Source organism: Opisthocomus hoazin, chromosome 10 (assembly GCF_030867145.1).
Source record: "Opisthocomus hoazin isolate bOpiHoa1 chromosome 10, bOpiHoa1.hap1, whole genome shotgun sequence".
NCBI lineage: Eukaryota > Metazoa > Chordata > Aves > Opisthocomiformes > Opisthocomidae > Opisthocomus > Opisthocomus hoazin.
The window spans coordinates 15247443-15270269 of NC_134423.1; the positions used below are offsets into that span (position 1 = coordinate 15247443).

At 38.7% G+C, this 22827-nt stretch overlaps 1 protein-coding gene across 4 annotated transcripts in view; it reads left to right on the forward strand.

Moving 5' to 3' along the window:
- Nucleotides 1-22827, forward strand: part of APBA2 (amyloid beta precursor protein binding family A member 2) — a 109568-nt gene that overhangs the window by 71353 nt on the left and 15388 nt on the right. For 3 of the 4 annotated variants that reach the window (XM_075431682.1, XM_075431683.1, XM_075431681.1), the window contains 6 exons: nt 3751-3831; nt 5327-5363; nt 9467-9612; nt 10919-10954; nt 12575-12661; nt 21134-21319. In XM_075431682.1, coding sequence (XP_075287797.1) covers nt 3751-3831; nt 5327-5363; nt 9467-9612; nt 10919-10954; nt 12575-12661; nt 21134-21319 — 573 coding nt within the window. The remainder of the gene's footprint in view (nt 1-3750; nt 3832-5326; nt 5364-9466; nt 9613-10918; nt 10955-12574; nt 12662-21133; nt 21320-22827) is intronic. The other variant, XM_075431684.1, reaches the window with a different exon arrangement.

The following is a 22827-nucleotide window of genomic DNA, read 5'->3' on the forward strand; positions in this document are numbered from 1 at the left end:
GTAGTGTTGAGAAACAGCAGAACTCAATCATTATCAGCCCTCACCTCCAGCTAAGAGGACCTTTATGCTCTGGGGTGGTGGTGGTTATGAAGGGGGCCTGGCTGGCTGGGAAAGGCCCTGCAGGACTGGGAGGATGGAGGCCCAGGTGGCCCCAGGCCTGGAAATTAGCCATCAGGACAGGGCTAGGCAGGGCATGGGTAGAGCTGGAGGCTTATTTCTGGAAAATGGGCATAGATGCTTCAGTGACCTCAAATAAGTAGAGTCTGGTTTTTCTCTCACCCTAAAGATGGCATTTTCTGCTGCCTCACATTCCTTCACATGATGCTGCACACTGCCTCGGTGCTTGCTCAGAGGCAAAAGTATTAATAACTCTTCACCTTTGATGTTTTAATATTTTTAATATCTTTCCTTTGCAGAATCTGTCCTCTTATCAGAGTGTTATCCTAGGATAAGAGACTTTTAACATAGCTGTACCTCTGTCTTAGTGTGCAGTCCATTTCACATTTCCAGTTTAGCATTAGGTCCTATCCTAAACTGCCACCCAGACTAGAAAGTATTTATAATACTTTATGATTGTTTCCCTCAAATGTGATTTTTCTAGCTATCGTAACACTTAAAACAACAACATAAATTGGAAACTCTGTAAGAAACATGAAGAAAGCAAGTACTGAGTATGATAATTTATTTGACATTGGTCAGATCACCTGGGATTGTGAACCAACTTCCAGCCCATACTGAATGCCAGAATTTGTGGTTTTTTACAAATGATTCCATAAAGAAGCTCCAAAACAGTCCCTTTATCCTTCGTCTAGAAGCATATGCTTCCATACGTACAAGACTGCATGGTTTGTAACTGTGTATGGGACATGCAGCCATGCCTACTCTGCATAGTTCTTTGATACTGTTAAGTCTTAGGGAAAGAAAGGGAAGCCCTTCTGCCTGTGCTTGTTTCTGCGCTTTCCTTGTGGGATACCATGTTAGCAAACATTTCTTTAGCGTGAAGATCTCAACACTTTTGTAAAGGGACATTGTAACAGCCCACATATTTGCAGGGAAATGTTGGGCACAGAAAGTCTCAGGTACAGCTCTCCTTACTGACTACTCGATATTTCATGCTGCTGAGGAAGGGACATATGGTGTGCTAAACTCCAAAGCTGAGTAGATCTCAAGAATGTGATATTACACTCAGCTTTTTTTAGAGGAAGTGCTCACAGTGACACAATCCCCATCACAACACTTTTAAAGAACAAAGTGTTAATAGATCAGCCAGAGGTGGAACATGCTGTGTGCACAGATGTGCATAAAAGAAATGGAGGAATTCTTTGTACCTGAGATTCTGCCTAATTAGACTGGAGCTTCTAAACACATAGGCAAAACACTGGGGAAAAAACAAAAATTGGCCTTCATGTACAGACACCAGATAGTAAGTAAAAAACATTTATTGTATTCCTTGCAGAGGTGATGTGATTAATCCCAACTCGTCATGCATTCTGCACAGACTTCTCTTTGGAATCCAGACAATGCACAATAACAACGTATATACTACATATGTGACACATATATATTACATATGTGACTAAGAAACAGCAAACAAGCCAGGTTTATTTATCTTCCTAAAATCCTGAAAATAGGAACCCTAGTAAATTACAGCTATGTATAAATCAAAAACAAAATGTCATCCAACTGTTCAGTCATATTTTATATTAAGACTATGTGGAATTATGTATGCAACTATTACCTAAGAGCATGATTGGTATTGTGATCCGCAGGGATGAAGTCCATCGACATGGAAGATTTGTGACAGAGACAAGTTTCAATAATGTTTATGGCAGTCAGGGTATGCTTACTAAACCAGTCAACCAATTCTTTCTTTATATGCAGGCGCATTTTCAGTTCAGTCAAGTGTGTCGTAATCAGAACTGACAAAGCTTTAGAAGTATTAACATTATGTTATACATACTGGAGTTAATAATTTGCTGTCACTGTTTACAGTTTAACGTATCTTCATTGTGGCCATGTCATTTTCCCTGCTTAAAGCACACTTGATCTAATCCTACTATTTTAGGGAATAATGCATGATTATTATGCTTGTTTTATTAAAGTCCTCTAGATATTTGTTTACCTTGTTAATATATTTCACTGCACATCAACACATACTGCTCCATATTAGCTTAGCCATGCAATATAATTAGATTTGTCTCAAGCATAACAGCATTCATAAGCAGGGACACGGTAAGCTTCTTAGCTACTACAGCCATGTAGACAGGGCACTAGTCAGGGGGTCCCCAAGTCTTAGTGTTTTGTGTGTGTCTCGGATGCTGTTTTCTTTCCTAAAATCCTGCTACTTGGGTGAATTGCTACTACTTGGGTGAATTTTTGCTTTGTAAATGTCGTCCTACCTGAGAATTAGCATTACTGAGCTAATAGCTCTAATGTGATTGCTGCATTAGCACATTTCATTCAGATGACTAAATATTACTCATGAGGAATAATTTGTCTAGAGGTGAACTTGCAAACTTCCTTTGATTACAGCTACATACTGCATTTCAAGGTCAGAAGACGAGGAGTTATGTTCACATGTAACATTCAGACTGACCCTTTGAAATGATACTGGCTTGCTGTTTTCAGTTTGCACAGTTGTTGATACAAGTTCTTATTTGTGAAGCCTTACAATGACAGTGGCATTTAAGCACTATACATAATGGGGAAACTGAGAAAAAATGAAAGTGAAATATCCTAAACTATAAAAGTTTGTTCCAGAAATCACCTTGGTTTTTCGAGATTTCTAACACTGAAACTGTGAGTCATGAAAACTTCACTTTCTTCGTACATATGGGACATGGGTGCTCCCTGTGCCAGGTGCTGGTGTTCTGTGACTTGGGTCAGGTCTGGAGAAGAAATTCAGCCCCTGAGAACATCGGAATTTAGAAGAAAAAGAGTGTTCCATGGTTTAAAAGACTTAGTATTTTCCTTGTGTAAGGTTTTATATTTTCCTTTTTACATTTCTTCAGAAACCTGAAGCTGTGCTGCCAGCATCCTATAAATTTGCGTTGCCCAAAAGGAGGGACATGCCATGAGTATCTCCCATGAACAGAGAATCCTATATTCAGTGCTGGGATTCTGTTTTTCAGACCAGAGGTAGCTGTTAGGACTGTTTTGATTTTTGTCCAGTACTGAGTATAACCACATTTAAAAATTCTGACTTTAGTTTCTGAACAATCTAAACATGTCAGCATTTGGCTTAATTTCATGTGAAAAATTTGCATTGAAATAAAATCATTTAGTTTAAATTTAAATCAGTAGCATAACTGCTACTTAATGATAATTGAAATGTCTTACTATTTACATTGAAGCAGATCTTTTATTACAATTACACAGCTCAGCATTTTTATATGAATCTCATATTTGTTAAATTACAATAGGAAATTCCAATTATCATATCACATTATGACATTCCAGTATCAGTAATGAATATTGATTGCACATAAATAGCTACATGTAAATAACTACAAATAACTATATATACAGAACAGCTTCATGACCAATGACTGTCCTAAAATAATGGAGAACATAGTAAATACAGTTTCATATGTTAATGCTTTATGAAATTTTATTAAAATTTTCTGAATGTAATTTGGTGAAAATTTTCTGACTATGTTTGCACCATGGACTTCTACTGAAATCTCTACTTTGTTTTGAAGCTTTTCACAAGACAAAAGGATTTTAAGTCCTTTCTCTTTTTTCTTATAGATGTGCAATGGTTTAGAGCAGCCAAGGAAGCAACAGCGTTCAGACCTGAATGGACCAGTTGACAATAATAATACACCCGAGGTAGGTACCTTAGGCCGCTAGGCCATTCTGCTGCCTTTGTTCCTGTGGTCACGCTTTCGTGAAGGAAAGCAGGCACTGAATTGTCAGCTTTCTCCCTCTCACACACAAACTTCGGCTCTATTTCTTTTCCTGAAATGAAAATAAATACCACATCTGCATATTCCAAAAAGTCTTTGAACTATACCCATGAATCTGTTGCTGCCACATTGTTTTTATGTAACTGTCCACGGCATGTACTCAAGCCTAAAATTTTCTGATGGCATACAGAATACAGAGAACACTTCAGAAATTCTCTTTTTGTATTATTGGAGAGCAAAAGTAGCATCAAAAAGAAATTGGCTTCTACTTTTTTCTTTCTTCACCCTTGCCACCCTGCAATATCAGTCTTTGAATCCAAAGGACTGCTTAATTCCCACAGGAATAATTCTCTTTAAATAGCCCCCAATATCAAGCACATCATTCAATGCTGAGGGCTCAAATGATTTACATTTTTTGAGTGGCCTCTCTGGTAAGATGTGTCCTGGCTTAGTCAGCTGTGAAAAAGATGCAGTGATAGGCAGACCTGCTCTTGTCACTGAAGACTGGAGCAAAGAATCACAGAATCACAGAATGGTAGGGGTTGGAAGGGACCTCTGTGGGTCATCTAGTCCAACCCCCCCTGCCGAAGCAGGGTCACCTAGAGCAGGCCACAGAGGACCTTGTCCAGGAGGGTCTTGAATATCTCCAGAGAAGGAGACTCCACAGTCTCCCTGGGCAGCCTGTTCCAGTGCTCCGTCACCCTCAGAGGGAAGAAGTTCTTCCTCATGTTCACGTGGAACTTCCTGTGCTTCAGTTTGTGCCCATTGCCCCTTGTCCTGTCACTGGGCACCACTGAAAAGAGTTTGGCCCCATCCTCCTGGCACCCACCCTTGAGATATTTGTAAGCATTTATAAGATCCCCTCGCAGCCTCCTCTTCTTCATGCTGAACAATCCCAGTTCCCTCAGCCTCTCCTCGTAGGAGAGATGCTCCAGTCCCCTCATCATCCTCGTAGCCCTCCGCTGGACTCTTTCCAGTAGCTCCTCATCTTTCTTGAACTGGGGAGCCCAGAACTGGACAGAGTACTCCAGATGAGGCCTCACTAGGGCAGAGTAGAGGGGAAGGAGAACCTCCCTCGACCTACTGGCCACACTCCTCTTAATGCACCCCAGGATGCCATTGGCCTTCTTGGCAGCCAGGGCACACTGCTGGCTCATGGTCAACCTGTCATCCACCAGGACACCCAGGTCCCTCTCCACAGAGCTGCAATGCTTTGAGATTCCACTTAAACAGCGCTATGTAACAGGTTGGGTTAAATGCTGTGATGTAACGTGTTTCACTGTGCTAGATAGAGGGTATGCAGAAGTTATACAGAGAAATTTGATTTTTTATAAACAGTGGTCAGCTGTTTAATATGAAGTCACTTCAGTTTGTGAAAATGATTTTGTTACAGCTATATCATTTTTATTTCTCAACAGACAAAGAAAGTGTCTTCATTTCCAAGTTTTGTTGATGGTGAGTTCTACATAATCCATAGTTGACATGGGATGAAATGTAAGCAAAAGCTTTAATATATTTTAAAGATCACAATTCTAAAAACCAGTCAAACCCAAGAGAATACAGCTGAATAAGTACTGAAGTATTTAACATTTTCATCGCCCCTGTGGCAATTGGAGCCCAGTGGTGATAAAAAGGAGGAGCAGACGGAGCTCTCAAGGATTAAGGTGAAGATGGAGACAGCTGCAAATCTGGAACGGGGTAAAAAAGGTGGTAACAGTGGCCCCAGTTGGGTGGAGATTTACGAAGGTATAAGAACACCCTGATCTTTGTGGCCTTGTGCAGAGGAAGGAGTCATTTAACTGTTCAGAGCAGCCCCTGTATCATTTTTATGTGATGTCTGTTATTGCACTCTGGGAGCCTCAGTTGGCAGCTCAAACAGAAAGGTTCTCCTGATCTGACAAAAAATAGCTAATCCAATTCTCTGTTTAGGAGAACCACGCTTTCATGTGCTTCTTCAGAGTCTCCTTTGCACTGCTGTTACGTATTTTCTGTTTGGAGAAAAATAAGTCCATTTATTAACACAAGAAGGTGGACGGAGATAAAATGGGGTTATACTGAAAAACCTTATCATTCTCTGATTCAGAGACAGCTCAAGAACTTTGTATGAGGAAAATGCACAGAGCTCTTCCTGCAAAGGAAATGTCTGCACTGTAAAGTGAGAAGAGACAGTAGGAAATTTCTAAGGATCTGACCCCTTAGATCTGCCACAAACACACTTTTCCCCACAATGGAAACCATAAATGAATATTAAAAATTTGATTTCTAATGCCATTCTCAAATCAGGGAAAACTTCCTGCAATTTAGAATAATATTAGAATGTTCGACACATTTTTCTTCTATTCCCTGATCTCATCAGCTTGACTAGCAGCTTCTGTTTTTAGTCATTTCCTTGAAGAGCTAGAGCAAATGGAAAGTTCAAAGATTGCCCCTTTTACACAGATTGACATCTGAAGGAAATTACACATAACGCTTGGCATGTACTGGCTAACAGGCCCAAATAGAGGTACATTAAACGCATTCCCCAAAGGTGGCGGAGACAAGAAAGCAAGCTGATGCTTTGTAATAAGCATCTAGTGATTGTGTGTGGACAACTATGAAGGGAGGCCGGCATGAGCAGAGCTTTGAAACAGACTAGAAAATTCACCCCAACAGCGCTTGCAGATGCAACTGCACATTTTAATTTTATTGGGATAAAAAGGTTACATCTCTTTCTTTTCTTACCAATCAACTCACTACTCTGTTGGAAAGGGGTCAGTATACTCTTTTAGATAGCATAATACTTTTTTCTTCTTGTAGTTCAATTGCTTTGCTTTCTCTGAATGTTTTCTCTAGTCACATAGTATATGAGGATAAGGTATCTATTAGGCTTTTTCTATTGCAGGTATTATATGGCATTGTCTAATACAAATAAGTATGTAGCTCACTAGGAGCTTATCATAGCTAACATGACTGCTCTCTGAATTCAAAGAGCAACATAGTTTTCACTATTAATTTGTATGCGGAGTCCCAAAAGGAACAAGGACCCTACTGCACATAAGAAAAGATTCCGCCAATGAACACTCGGTGTTCTTCCCTGAGCTTAGATGGTGATGCCACAACCATATTCTGGTTATATTCATATTCAACTGTTCAGACACTTAACTTTCAGCATGATTCCTTAACTACAGTAGCTATATCTATATGAATACATAACATTTTTCATATGCCATGTGGACATAAAACCAAATTAGATAACAGGCAAAAAAACCATTGGACGTGTGCTTTTGCTATTATAATTGTTTCAGTAGTAGTATCACTACATGCTTGTAGTGGTAATTAGTTCCAAGTTCAGGAGTTCTGGCTTTTTTGCTCTCTGTATTTGTCCTATCACCATAAATCTCATTTCTTTGCACAGTTACAACCACAATGAAGTAAAAAAAAAATCAGCCAAAATATGGAACTTGTAGATAGGCATTCTGCAAGGTGACATAATGCCCTGTGTCCATTTACTCCTTATGCAAAATCTGCTGCAGTGCCATGCACCCTAAGGTCTTAGTGAGGCCCTGGAGTATGATCATAGAATCATAGAATCATAGAGTGGTAAGGGTTGGAAGGGACCTTAAAGATCATCTGGTTCCAACCCCCCTGCCTTGAGCAGGGACATCTTCCACTAGAGCAGGTTGCTCAGAGCTCCATCCAACCTGGCCTTGAACACTGCCAGGGAGGGGGCAGCCACAGCTTCTCTGGGCAACCTGTGCCAGTGTTTCACCACCCTCATGGTAAAGAATTTCTTCTGTGCTCTGAGCGCAGCCTCTAAATACTGTCTGAATCCTTGGTTTACTCATGATTTTAGATAAATACAAAAATGTGTTCCTAACAGATTATTAAATTCAGTCATGCTGAATTATTGAAGAAGTACTCTTTTTCCTGTTTTATAAATGCAAAACATAAGTTAATTTAAAACTGTTTAGACTTAGTCTGCTTAGTCTAGAAATATGTTTATGCTTGTTGCATTAATAGATCAGCAGCAAAACCAAGTAATCTCTATTGCATTGGTAAGATAGTGCAGAAATTTACAGTTGGATTTTTCAGAAACAGTTATCTAATGTTTAAGCACCAATACTCAACATAAAATTCCAATCTTTGTTCACACCAAACTCTTCAATTTTCAAATCTATTTCTTCTTCCCTTCTTCATCAGTAAGCCTTACACATGCTTACACTCAAAGGTATGCTTAAGCGCTCTGATGAACTGGGAGCTCAGCCAAGTCTGCATTTTTCTATTATTTAAAGCAGTCAGAGATAAGGGAAGAAAAAACTCAGGTAACCCAGTTTGACCCTGGCAATTTTCAATACCATTCCATCCTTCCAACAGATGTCTTATTTTACCTGACAATTGCTTACATTGCCTTCATGATGGGAAATGTATGTTGGAAATGTTTTCTTCCCAACTTGGGGGGGGTGGGAGGGGAGGCTGTATTAGCTACAGCTATAAGCATTTTATACATGCTATTGTTTCATACATGATGTTGCAGAATTAGTTGCTAGTATAATGATTCTGCAAAAAAAATCACTTTCTAATGCTATGAAGAAATGATGAAACCATATCCAACCAAAAACCCCCAATCTTTAAAGAATAAATAAAATTAGGATAATAAAATTGCTTAAAACTGTAGGTTGTTTCCATGTTCAAGAAATTTTTCAGACAAATTAGTTGAAAACACCATTGCTGTCACCAAACAGCCAAGAAGAATATGTTGTTTTCTCTGTAAGACTCATTAATTTCACAGACCCCTAAGATATGGTGGGGATTACTGTTTCACAATGGGAGATGCTACCAGCATATACATAAAAATAGATCTCTAAATACCTCTTTGAAAGGAAAGTGCCTTTGACGTAGCCTATCAATGACTTGAAAATCAAGATAACAGTGTCTTGCTCAAAGATGTACAGAGCACTGATATAACCAGAAGTGGGCCAAATTCTACATTCTTGAAAATAATTTAAGAGAAAACAAGCTTTCCTGAGTTCATCCACAGCTTTTGGGATGGAAAGGAAGTAGATTAAGGGACTGGTACGTTTTAAATAACCAGCACAAATGTTTTTGTTGACAGATCCTTGCAGACTCTTAGAATTTTGATTTTTGCTTGATGAAGTAATTACTGTATTAGAATTTGTACCAAGAATTGTAATTATACTTGTCTTCAGACACACAAAATATTCAAGAAAATTAAATTTATTACTAAAGGAAGTTAGTTAAACTGATTCAAACATTATGTAGGTAAGCGCATTTCAGAGTTAAAGGAACCTTGATTCAATTTAGCCTGGTTTACTTAGCCTGAAGTGAATGAAGGAAAACAAAATTAAAGCCGCATTAATTTTGAATGAGTGTATTGATGCAGGTATCTAATTTTTTGAAATATAGGGAAAAACATCATTTAATTTACACTGGATTTCTTCACCTCTTTCATACTAGAAAAGGTATTAAAAAGGTTGTCCAAGCCTCAATATCCTCAATATTCAATTTCTCATCTTTCTACCCTCTTTTGAAAGGCAGTAACTGTAAATGTCTCATGTCAGTTCCAGGACCTTGTGAACCTGAAGACCTCATTGATGGCATCATCTTTGCAGCCAATTACCTGGGCTCTACACAGCTGCTCTCAGAGCGCAACCCTTCCAAGAACATAAGAATGATGCAGGCCCAAGAGGCAGTGAGCCGTATTAAGGTCAGGGATTTTTACGGTTTGCAGAATACTCTCTTATCCTTTGACAGCTGATCTCTAAACAGTACAAGATCTGCACCTTCAAACCTATTCTGAAGTGCACTTATGTGAGCATAGATCTAGGACTGTAAATACCATTAGTTTCCAGTGCTTATTATGAAAATACATACAGCATCTCTGAGGAACAAAATATAAATTATTCCAGAGTCTGTTCAAAATTGTTTGGAAGCTGTATGAAGAATTCAAGTATTAAAGACAAATTGCAGACTGCAATTAGGAAATATTCCCAACGGCAAAGCTTCTTAGGTCATTAATTCCTTTAACTTACTACAGATTCTGAAGATTACTCTCAACATACTGAATTATTACTTTTTTAGGACAAGAAGATTCATTACTATTGTGTTTGGATTTGGTATTATTTACAATGAACAATTTCTGTGCAAATAACACAGCATGGACTGCTTCATACAGCTGTGTAAAAAAAAAAAAGGTTTTTTTGGTTAATGATCCAAGTAGGAGCATTTTCTTTCACATTTTTTTGTGGATCTGCTGTAAATACCTCATCTAAATAAACATGGTTAGAAAGAGGTAGCCTTAAATGCTAATAGAAAAATTATGTGCTTAGCCAATAAGCTATCTAATTGGTAAAAATGGCATGTTTTTGAAGGAAATCAGTTTGGGAAAACCATTTACTGAGCAAGAGACTGTCATGATTGATGACTGATTTGGTATTTAGAAACAAATGGAAGGCTAGAAAGGTCCAGTTCTTTAAACTTTCCAAACCTTTCAATTTATTTCCATTTAGCATATTGTGATGTCTCAAGCAGTAATTGATATTGCAATTTACTCCCTAAAAACTGTTTCATGTATTAATAGCAATCTTAATCTGTCAGGGATACCTCACTACTGCAGACCATCATGGAAGAGAGCTTGGGTTATGTTTTGTTCAACAATTACATGTAGACATATGATTAATATGGATAGAAAACCTTGAGTTTAAAACGGTGCTTGTACTGTCATTTTAGACTGCTGAGTGTTTAGCAGGATAAATGTTATGAGCAGCAGTTAACAGAGAATTTTTTTGTAATCAATTGACAATATGCATAATGCCATTAAATCCAGTTATGCTTGAGAACTGCGTAAGATGTAAACAAATCTTTCTCTCTTGCACATCCTTCCCACTGCCCCCAAATTTTTAACTTTTAACAGTCTGGATTCGTAGTCAAAAGGTTTCCCTGACTTCCCACACTGTCTTTTCTCTTTCTTTGTGTATACATCTGTCTGCATTCTTTTTTATGCTACTCTTCAGAGGATGCAAAAGGCGGCTAAAATCAAGAAAAAAGCGGTGTGTAAACTGTTTTTCTTGAATGCTACTGTTTACTTATATTTTTGTTGTACTTGTTCTCCATGGAGTGTTGTGTCTTTCATTATGGGTCTTCATAAAGCTGCCATTTTGGTTTCTTCTTTGTTAAGTATTAGAACACTGGATGGAATAAAATGAACTCATTTTCTTCATTGTTCAGTTTTTGGAGTGCATGTCTGCTGCTCCTCTTCTATTGAATAACTGTGATTTGTTTAGACCAGACATACAGCCAATGTTATCTGGGAGATTTTTTTTTTAATATAATACTTATTTTTATTTTACTAACTAAAACAGTAAGATATATTTCCTGTGCCTGTGACTTGTTGTATATTTATTAAATTATTTTCAATATTTAAAAACAAAGAAAATAAATTTACCAGGTAGTAGATGGAACAATTCATACAGGAGGCATTTTACTCAGTTAAAAACTATACTTCAGTTAACTAAATACAGTTGACAAAAATATCACTAAAATCAATCTTACTCTTTTTGATAGTCTTAGATGAAACCAATGCAAGTAATCTCTGCCAAACTATGTGCTTACTTTGTATTTTGCTGGATATTAATTCCAATAAAATTAATCTGAATTAATTAGAGGCATAGCTAAGTCTTTGTAACTACAGAAAAGAACAGCAAATACATCATTCTTCCTCGCACTAATTCATCAAAGAACCAGTCTCTGACCTGGAGACTGATGCCTGTCTTTAGCACAGGGTGATAACAGTCTGTGGCTGTTTTATTCTGAGGCTGCTAATGTGGGTGCTACTAAATGCCAGTTGCAATAGTGCACTGTGGACAAGTAGCCTGGAGGAATAAACAGGTTCCTGCTGGAACTCAGAGTACTAGGTAAGCTCTTGGATGATGCTTCAGTGAGAGGTAGCAGCTGCTTTGCCACTTTCTCTCCTGTTTTCTCACGTGGGCAGAGCCAGTACTCACACTTAGGAAACCATGTGGCACTACACTGTCATCCCACTTGCTCTGTGACCATGTTTTCTAAAGGGCTGTGGAACTGTTTCCCTAGCGAGCAGGGCTCAGAAGTTGAGGTCTAAAAGTCAGCTGATGGCTTTCTGTGATATATTAGTTCAGGGCTCAGTTCTTTATTTTCTAGCAAAAAAACCCCTAAAAATCTAAAAACACCCTAAAATCCGCCACAGTACTGACCACCAGCTTGCACTTTTTTTGGTGATCTCACTGAAGATGGAAAGGGCTAAGCAGCTGATGAGGAGTAAGTCACATTCTCAGTTCTCCTGCTTTCTCAGTTCCGGTGCCTCAAGTACTGAAGTGCATCGATGAGACAGTGGGGAAGAAACAGCCATACTATTTCTCCTCTTCTGGCTATAAATAGAGAATTTTAGTACTTGAGCTGTCAGTCGCACAGGGTCCGAAAATTCACTCTCACCCACAAAAACCGAGTACGCTTCACTCTTTCTATGCAAGAAATGCATTTTTTGCATGTATTTAGAAACACCTTTGAATAGCCATTTTCTTAGTGGTTTAACAGTGCAAGTGCCTCACATCACATGATGCTTGAAGCGATCAGTGAATTTGTCATTCTAAAGAGGAAGTTAAAATTCCCCTTGTAACAAAGCATCTGTCTTTTAGACTTCAGAGGGAGATTCCCAGGCCTTGACTGAAGTAGATCTGTTCATCTCCACACAGAGAATCAAAGTTTTAAATGCAGACACACAGGTAAGTTATGATTAAAACTCTTGAAGAATAATGTTGAGTTAGACTGAACTCTTGTTTTATTAGTGGGAAACGTTACTAAATTTGGATAAATTCACTGTTATGAGAATATTCAGAAAGACCAGAATTAGATCTGCTATTGTTGTAACACTTGCCATTTGCCAATATAATAATACCGACATCAGTTTTGCTTATTTGATGTATTGGAAAATGTCTGCATGTTACTGATCTCTCTAATTCAGTTTAGGAAAAAGATTCAAAAGTCTTTCAGAATACATGTACCCTGTTTCTCTGAAACAGTTTCAGTACCCAGATTTATTTTCTAACGGGGAAGTCATTTGCTGCTTTGACTAAGCTATTTGTATCTTGCCATTTCTAACATTTAACCTCCAATTTTTCCATAAATCACATCTGAGCTACCATCCTCTTTGCCTAAGGTAAATTATTAATTATTCATATTAAAGAAGCATCTGGAGACCACAGCAATAATCAGCCTCGTCTTCTAGGAATACATATATATGTATTCAATAAGAGATGACCTTCATAAGAAGGATTTTGTTAAAGGAATTAAATACCTATAATTTATACATGGATCCCAACATTTAGTGTAATAAACTCACAAGATTTCTTAGACTTTGATCAGCTAACAGCAGTTGAAAAATGTTAAGAGCTCAAGTTACATTAAAGAACAAACCATTTTGAAAGTTCTTAGTTAATCTAGATATAGCCAAACTAGAAAACTCATCTTGCAGTATTTGGAAAAATAGTTGGAGCGACCCTGTGCTATCCTTTCAGTGATACTCTTCCAGAACTTCTGAAGGTAATATTTAGTCCTTTTTTATGAGTAGCAGAACAGACCAAGGACTATAGATAACTAACTGTCAAGAAAGATACCAAAACAAACAAATCCTTTGTAGGCAGTTTGTGAGTGAAGATGAGCAAGAGTCAGCACAGAACTGTCAAAAGTAAATCATGTCAAACCACTCATTTGCTTTTGTGATGGGGATTATATTTGTCCATGGCACAGAAGCAGTATACATCATCTATTGACTTAAATAAGGCTTTTATCTCATACAATATTTTCTAGATTATATGCTCTAGACACAAGAGATACAAGCAGGCTAAAAAGGTTTCTGAGAGTGAACTTATATCTCATATCTTGCCATATAGATGGCAATATAAAGAGATAAAGAGCAGAGGGAGACTCACAAGCAAGTTTCTTTGATGTTGTACTGTTCAATATTTTCATAAACAACATGAAAGAAGGAAGGAGAGAATGGTTATTGAACTTGTATCTTGGTGTATAAGATCAAAGTTCAGAAATATCATGGCCAACTGAAGTGAGCTGAAACTGTAGGACTTATTTAAGTAAAGACAAATCACAGAATGTTAGGGGTTGGAAGGGACCTCCGTGGGTCCAAACCCCCTGCCGAAGCAGGGTCACCCAGAGCAGGCTGCACAGGACCTTGTCCAGGCGGGTCTTGAATATCTCCAGAGAAGGAGACTCCACAGCCTCCCTGGGCAACCTGTTCCAGTGCTCTGTCACCCTCAGAGGGAAGAAGTTCTTCTTCATGTTCAGACGGAATTTGCTATGCTTCAGTTTGTGCCCATTGCCCCTTGTGCTGTCGCTGGGCACCACTGAAAAAGAGTCTGGCCCCATCCTCCTGACACCCACCCTTGAGATATTTATAAGTATTTATAAGGTCCCCTCTCAGCCTTCTCTTCTTCAGGCTAAACAATCCCAGTTCCCTCAGCCTTTCCTCGTAGGAGAGATGCTCCAGTCCCCTCAGCATCCTCGTAGCCCTCTGCTGGACTCTCTCCAGTAGCTCCTCATCTTTCTTGAACTGGGGAGCCCAGAACTGGACACAGTACTCCAGATGGGGCCTCACTAGGGCAGAGTAGAGGGGGAGGAGAACCTCTCTAGACCTGCTGGCCACACTCCTCTTAATGCACCCCAGGATGCCATGGGCCTTCTTGGCAGCCAGGGCACACTGCTGGCTCATGGTTAACCTGTCGTCCACCAGGACACCCAGGTCCCTCTCCGCAGAGCTGCTCTCCGGCAGGTCCGCCCTAAGCCTGTACTGGTGCATAGGGTTGTTCCTCCCCAGGTGCAGGACTCTGCACTTGCCCTTGTTGAACTTCATCAGGTTCCTCTCTGCCCAACTCTCCAGCCTGTCCAGGTCTTGCTGAATGGCAGCACAGCCTTCTGGTGTATCAGCCACTCCTCCCAGTTTTGTGTCATCAGCAAACTTGTTGAGGGTACACTCTAACTCTTCATCCAGGTCATTGATGAAGAAGTTGAGCAAGACTGGGCCCAGTACTGACCCCTGGGGGACACCACTAGTTACCAGCCTCCAACTAGACTCAGCGCCGCTGATGACAACCCTCTGAGCTCTGCCATTCAGCCAGTTCTCAATCCACCTCACTGACCACGCATCCAGCCCACGCTTCCTGAGCTTCCCTAGGAGGATGTTATGGGAGACAGTGTCAAAAGCCTTGCCGAAGTCAAGGTAGACAACATCCACTGCTCTCCCCTCATCTGTCCAGCCAGTCATGCCATCGTAGCAAGCTATCAGATTGGTCAGGCATGATTTCCCCTTGGTGAATCCATGTTGACTAGTCCTGATAACCTTCTTTTCCTCCACTTGCTTGATGATGACCTGCAGGGTAAGCTGCTCCATCATCTTTCCCGGGATGGAGGTGAGGCTGACCGGCCTGTATATCCCTGGGTCCTCCTTCTTGCCCTTTTTGAAGATTGCAGTGACACAGCACTCTACATATAGGATTTGGTTTTGTTTTCAATTACTATATAATTTATTTTTCTAACAATGCAAACCACGAGGCACCTAATTCTTCCTGAAATTTAAGAGAGTGTTAGTATCTTTTAATGTGAGGGTAATGATAGTATCTCCACGCAATGGATTATTTTTCTTTTAACATAAGCAGATGTCCTTAACATGCCAGTAGAACTCCCAAGAGATGGAGCCAGATTAGGAGTAGAACATCCCATCTAACGTGGGAAGCAGTATTTACAATCTGCCATCCATAAATCGTCCTAATACTGCATTTCATCCATGATAACCAATACCACTCAGGCTTTTTTTGACCTCATATTAAACGTGCATCATCCAGAGAGTATATTATCAAAGCTCATAACTATTTTTTGCATTAGCAGAAAACAAAATACTAGTAATTATCAGAGTAAAGATGACTACAGACAATTATTGATAAATGAACAGCTACATGTTATAGTTGGAATGTATGGCAGCAAGTAGAGAAGCTCTCTTTGTTGAGTAAGGATTAGTCTTAGCCGAAGTCACTCTTTCCTTTCATTAAATAGTTCAGCATTTCAGCTGAACACCAACCCTTTTAAAAATAAAAAAGGAAAGTCCTTTGAGGCAGACAATAAATGCTTTGTCAAAGTAACTGTTATCTTAGCCTCCTGATTCCCCTGAGATTTCTAGTGATATAAAATGCAATCCAGCATGAGGAATAGTGTCTAGTAAGAGCTGTTCAACTAGTTGAAAATAGCAATATTGGAAATTATTATAATTACAAGGTGTCTGGCTTTTGTCCTGGGGTTTTTGCTTGCCCAGTTTGTTTTGGTGTTTGTTTTTTTTTTTACAGTGGGTCTAAGGGACTTATTCCCATGACCTTTTAGCATTGCTGTCTGCATGCCTTTGCATTTTCAGCTTGGTAATATTTTTCAGTGCTAGTGAAGTTTCCTGGCTGGTGTAATTACTATATGTCTATTTCAGCTGGTGTGGCAGGTGGCAGAGACAATCTGTTCTTTCATGGCTTTATTATAATTATATAAAACCTATTTCTGCAGTGTGCCATCCGTGTTTTAATCCATCTGTAGTGTTGTATAGCTCACATGAGGTAGCAGCTGATCTAAAATGTAAAATTCTCCATTAAAAAATGACATGCAGCAGGGTTCAAAACGCGGAGTAGCACCAGTAAGGTGTATTGCGGTGATTCTGTTGGCCTCAGCAACACTAGGAAATGGCACCCCTGTCACTTCTTAGTTGCTTATGCATTTAGTTACCAAATACGTTCAGTCCACGTTGACCACCTGTTTAGTATATGTGGTAGAAGCAACCTTAGGTTTGGCCACATGCCTGCTTCATACAAAAGCAATTCTCCCCTGACTGCTGCAGCTTTACGGGCTTGCAGTCAGTGCACAAAGCCAGCAGAAATACCACAGCAGCCTCTCCCATCTTTTTGTTCATTCAGTGGAGAGTGGAGCAACTGGGAAAACTAGCAGAGAAAAAGATAGATACAGAGTTCACAAACGTGTACGTGCAGAGCCTCTGGTAGATGATTGGGTCCATAAAATCTTCTGACTCATTAGGCTGTCTAATTGACAATCCCATAGGACTACATCACTTGAAAGCTTGAAAAATGCTTAGGTTTTCCTCCTTCAGGTATTCTTTGGGTTTCAAGAGGGACAACAAATGCGATTTTAGAAGAGTTCCATAGACAGGAAAGGAGATTCTGAGAAAGAGAAACTGGGACAGGAGAAGAGAGAACAGGGGTTTTGAAAAAGGCCAAGAGAGAGGCTGAATTTCTAAGAATAAATATAAGGATAACAAGGATGGAATGGGTGGGAGTAGAACAGGGATAAGGGAAGAACAGAGAAGCTGATGGGCAGAGATGGAGGGATTCATGGAAAAGTAACAAAGGAAGAGAGAGGGTGAAAATAAGATAATGGTAATGGAAAATAGAGTGGAATGGAATATTGAGTGAGAAAGGAAAATTTCAAGTCACGAGTAAGTCAAAAGTAAAGACATGTTTACAGTCACTATATATTATTTACTTTATTCCTAATTGTAATTGTATTAGACAGGGAGAAGTGGGAGGGAGTGGGAGAATGACTGCTTTCACTCCTACAAGGGGAAAATACAAAAAAAGCTTTGAGCACTTCTCTGTGACAATAAGGACAGAAAGACTTCCTTGGCAGGTGAGATTAAATGCATTCATTTTCCCAATCCATTCACTCTTGTGCACACTATATGTATGATTACGCCCTTACAGAATACTTAGTGCAGACTGCTGAAAAGCAATTATCTCTGCAGAGCTCCCAGGATCCTGCTGGGAGATGTCCATTATAAAACACTTTTCCACACTGAGAGACATGCTATAAATCCTACTGAGCCCCTGCAACCCTTAGAGACACTCCTCAAACCATCTCTTAACCATCATCAATTTTCATAGTTTAGGGATAAGCATAGAACATGTTATTTCAAGCCTGAGAAGAATCATTACAATAATTTTATGGGTAGTGATTCTCTGCAGTAGGACAGGTGGTTCTAAGAAACAATGATTATTTGTATTTTTCTCTCTCTGTCAAGTTAAATTGTACTGAAATTCTTAAAACAATTACTCTTGTCGATGTGAGGAACAGTCTTTCTCTCTTAGGCCTTAGAGATTTGTTCCACTAATGGTAAACTAATACCTAGCTGTTTATATAAAGGATGCTGCTGTTTACCTAAATGATGAAAATCACATATTATCTCATACCACATTATGGGATTTTTTGGAAGTTCAGATATCAAGGGAACCACTGCCACTACAGACACAGCAAGGAGGGTATCTCACTTATCTAACATAATTGAGTTAGATGAAAACTGACCTCATGCTGCTCAGTGGGATATTCTGATATATATCAAGAGCCACTAGCAAATAATTTAAATAAAAAGAAAACCAAAGGCCTTCATAGTCAAAAAACAAAACAAAACAAACAACAAGCCTGTAGTCAATTTTTCTTTCTTCGTATCAGAAATATCAACATATATATTCAAGCAGATGCCAAAAGCAGCCGAGACAACCTCAGTCTTGGCCAAGAGCCAAAGATATTTTAGACACCAGAAAGCAATTTACTGACTTAAAACTCAAAGAGATCACAAAGTAAAGCAAAATAAATTGATCTAATAATAAGTATTTTTTAATTCCAATTCAGGCAGAATTTGGTGGATGCTTTTGACTGTTTGGTGGGGGAGGGGGAGAAGGGGACACCCTCAGATGTTTTAATCAATAAAATCATTATGCTTCTGGTTGTTTCCAGTTTGAGCAATAAATAAAAGTCCAGAAAACCCTCCAAACTGACCAATGACCCCAGCAAGAGGCACTTTCTTGGTCTTTGTTTCACTAGAAAACACTATCTTAAGTACTTAACATAAAGTTTTGAAGTAAGTAGCATCCAGTTTAAGAAACCTATAAAGCTCATGTTTGAAATGTCCCATAAAAATAGGATTTGGACTCTTTTTTTGCCTTAAAACAAGGATGTTCAACCCATGGCAACAGATTGGATTCAGTACAGCACACCAGCCAGGTCTGAGAGCAGAGTTAATTACCCTGGCAGCCTGATGTTGAAATTACCACTCAGGAGCCTCCTGCAGTCTCCTCGTTGTCACACAAGAAGTGCACACATGGTGGGACCATTGTAACTGGACACGGGCTTCCTACTCATGTGATGACAAAGTAGAGTCTGGCTTTGAGACTGGGAAGGAGCAGAAGCTGACTGCTCCATACAGAGAGGTTGAGCCCCTTGAGTCAGATGGCAATAGTGGGCAGCAGGGAGGCGAGGAGGGACAGCACAGTCACTTAGTGAAGAGCGACTTGAATGTCTCACCAGCAAAAATGTAAATCATCACTGCCTTAAAATAACGTCTTATGGGTCCTTATAGCTAGGAGGCTTTTCCTGATATTTTGTCTAAACTGTCAAAATATCTACCAGATAAGCGTTACGAACATAAGTTATATTACCTTTTTTTCCTTAGGAATTTCTCTTCCTCCATAATTATACACAGACTTCAGTAATAGTGATTTTTTCAAGGGACTTATAGGAAGCACAGTCTATCAGATTACTTGATTGCATGAACATTCCTAAAACTCTCATTTTAAGCCTAAAAGGTTCTTACCATTATGGAACATCTTCCATAGCAACATGCCTTTCTGGGAATTTAGAGAAGTTGTGGCTTTTTATTTATTTTCATTAAAAAAAAATAAAGGGGAAATCAGGTTGCTTATACAGTATCTTGAATAAAGCCTGTATGAAGGTACAAATAATTGTCTAAAACATTAGTGTAAACAAGTATAACATTCTGTTTCTCTTTGCAGTGCTAAATATATGAAAATCCTTTGAAATTATCAGTGTAACAATGTCACATACACTGTTTTATTAAAATAACATTATCTTACATATAGAAGCCTTTTAAGGAAAATAAGACTGCTAGCTGTTGAGCACATTAATTTACTCATACTTAATGCCAAGTTCAGAAATAATAAAACTTACTACAAGTTCATACTTACTGGTGCACAAAAACTGTTACAAAATGTCCTTGAAGGTTCTTCCTTCTGGGAGCTTATTGCTCTTTTATAAAAGAAACAACTGATAGAAGCATGAACTGGAGATGAAAACAAAAGGTAAAATAGTAATACCTGAAATAAAACAAGTTTAGTGACAACATATCCTTCTCTGACTACAAATATGCACTCAGTTTTCATTTGTCCAAGGCAACTCAATACTTAATCAAAGCCACTGAATAATGATATATTCCTGTGAGAAAAACATTTGGAAGTAGTAGGTTGGAATTTCCCTGCTAATAGCAGAAAGTAAAATAAGAGTTTGAAAGGCTAAAGTAATTAAAGGGATGTGGAGCTCAAGGATTTGAGATAAAGGCAGGAAGTTTCAAGACTTTTTATATTCAATAGTTTTCATGGTGTTCTTACATAAGAAATGTTCATTAGGATGAAGCTTGTACAGGTTTCCACTTAAAATCATTCTCACAGACAATTGCTCTTCTGAGTTGAGTTCTCCCAGCACAACCGAACTGGCAGCCTAAGGACATTGACTGGAATAGGATTTTGCCTGTGAGCCCAGACACTGGACCAGTTCTCTCCAAACTGATCTATGTAGGTAGCCAGAAAAAAGTATTAAAAATTATGCCTACAGAGAAGGTGAAATACTGCCTTAATAACTTTTTGCAAAAAAAGTATCACTTTGATGTAACGAAAAAATATTACCTTAGATATTATTGCTATTATAGGACATGTAAAAAAGTAGTAACATTTTCTCATGTACATATGACTTCCCTAAACTTATTCTGTCATTGTGAAATGCATCTGCTTCATTCAGCAAAACCAATACAAAAGGGAAAAATAATTTTCAGACAGCATGAAAATGTTTATAAAACATTAGTACAGATCTTCATTATTGCTTTAAGTAGCAATCATGTTGTATTTGCTCAGGCAACACTTCCATTGAAGCTAATTTCTTGAAGAGCCACTGTGCCTGCAGTTGGAGTTCAGGCCCATGGCCTGCATAGGGAACGTCAGACCTGGGCCCACAGAAAGTGTGTCTGGAGCTTTTGTCATTATCAAGCAATAGGCCATCAAGGAGAGGGAAGATGCAGTATTTGTAGAATAACAGCAGGCATGAAGAATGACTTTATTTCTCTTTGCTTTATGTAGGAAACAATGATGGATCATGCACTGCGCACAATATCATACATTGCTGATATTGGTAACATTGTGGTTTTAATGGCACGCCGCCGCATGCCAAGATCAGCTTCTCAAGACTGTATTGAAACAACACCTGGTGCCCAGGAAGGAAAAAAGCAGTACAAAATGATATGCCATGTCTTTGAATCAGAGGATGTAAGTAAATGGAATTAAAATTATTTAAACAACCTATGTCATTTAGAGAATCTCTGAAATTACATCTAATTTCTTGAATGAATTTTTGTTGTCAATACTCTTTTCTGATTGAAGCTACAGGTAATCTGTTGGAATCATTAGCCAGTTGTTTGTCCATATTCATATCTTTTTTCTGTCTCCAGAAATTCATGTCACAAATTCATGTCTCCTCAGTCCCAAAACATCCACTCTTTGTCTCATGTGTTACAGAATCATTTGTGTTCTTTCAACAATGCTTCCCCAAGTGTTTTAGTACCTAATTATTTGGAGTTGTCTGGAAGTCGATGGCCATTCATGGCCAAAATTAATTTGAGATATCAAAATTAATGGGATATCATTCATCCTGGATTGGATCCTTTAGTTCAGCAGGTTGGCACATAATGACACGCACGAGCCTCCCAGACACTTGCTAATGAGGGGGACCTCTTTCACACTGGAGCCAGGTTGTTGAGATCATTCACCAACTTGGCTGGCCTGGCACAAGGTTGCCCTCTACCTAGTCCTTATTCCCTTATGACTGACTTACCTGTAGTTGGTATACGTACTCTCAAACATCCAACTTGATCCTTTGATGTGTAAGAACACATTCAGCTGTTTAGTTTTCAGTTCTTCTTTTTCATCCCTAGCAAAGATTATGAATTAGAATTTTTACATACATGCAATATAGAGCTAAGAGAGTTTAGTTCTCTATATTTATAGAAATTTTTCTTCATGGCCAGAACAGTGTAGCAATTCTTAAGTAAAAGGCTAGGAAGAACTCACCTTCACTACTCTCTCAGAACATCTATACAACAGAAAGCATAATTTCAGTCATTTTATGCTGTAAGCTACTTTGAGATCTAATACCATATTAGCCCTAAACCACTTTTTGTTAAAATTCTGTTTAAAAAATGAGTGACTGCTTCAGAATTTAGGTCCTAATTTTCACTTGCATAAGAAATACCAAAAGATGAAAGAACTTGGAGCCATTCTCAAAATAGGATTGCAGAAGTAGTGGCTGCAAAAGAGTTCTGTACACCTCTGCTGCATCCTGTTTCACCCCTGTGAAAAGTGCTGGCATGCCATGTCCTTATCTCTTGCGGCAAAGAAAGATAACCTTGCTTTACTGCTATTGTATGTCCAGGTTTGGTTTTGTAGTGAAATAGATATTTGTGTCTGAAGTGGCAGACCAGGGGACTGGAACTCAAAACATTCACGGAAAAAAATACCAACCCAGTAAAACAGAAAAAGCAAAATCCATTATCTGTTTCTAACTCGACAGCTGAGATACAGGTATTAGGCAGTACTAAACATTTCCAACCATTGTTATAAAGGAGCAGGTTTAAATATAATTTGTCATACCAATTAAAAAATAATTGAGTTCTTCAGTTCAGACGGTGATAACTCACAGGTTGCATATTTTTTTGAGCTAAGCAATCCTTTTCATTATTTTAAAGCAGTTAAGCCAGTGAAGGAGAAATGGCATTGTC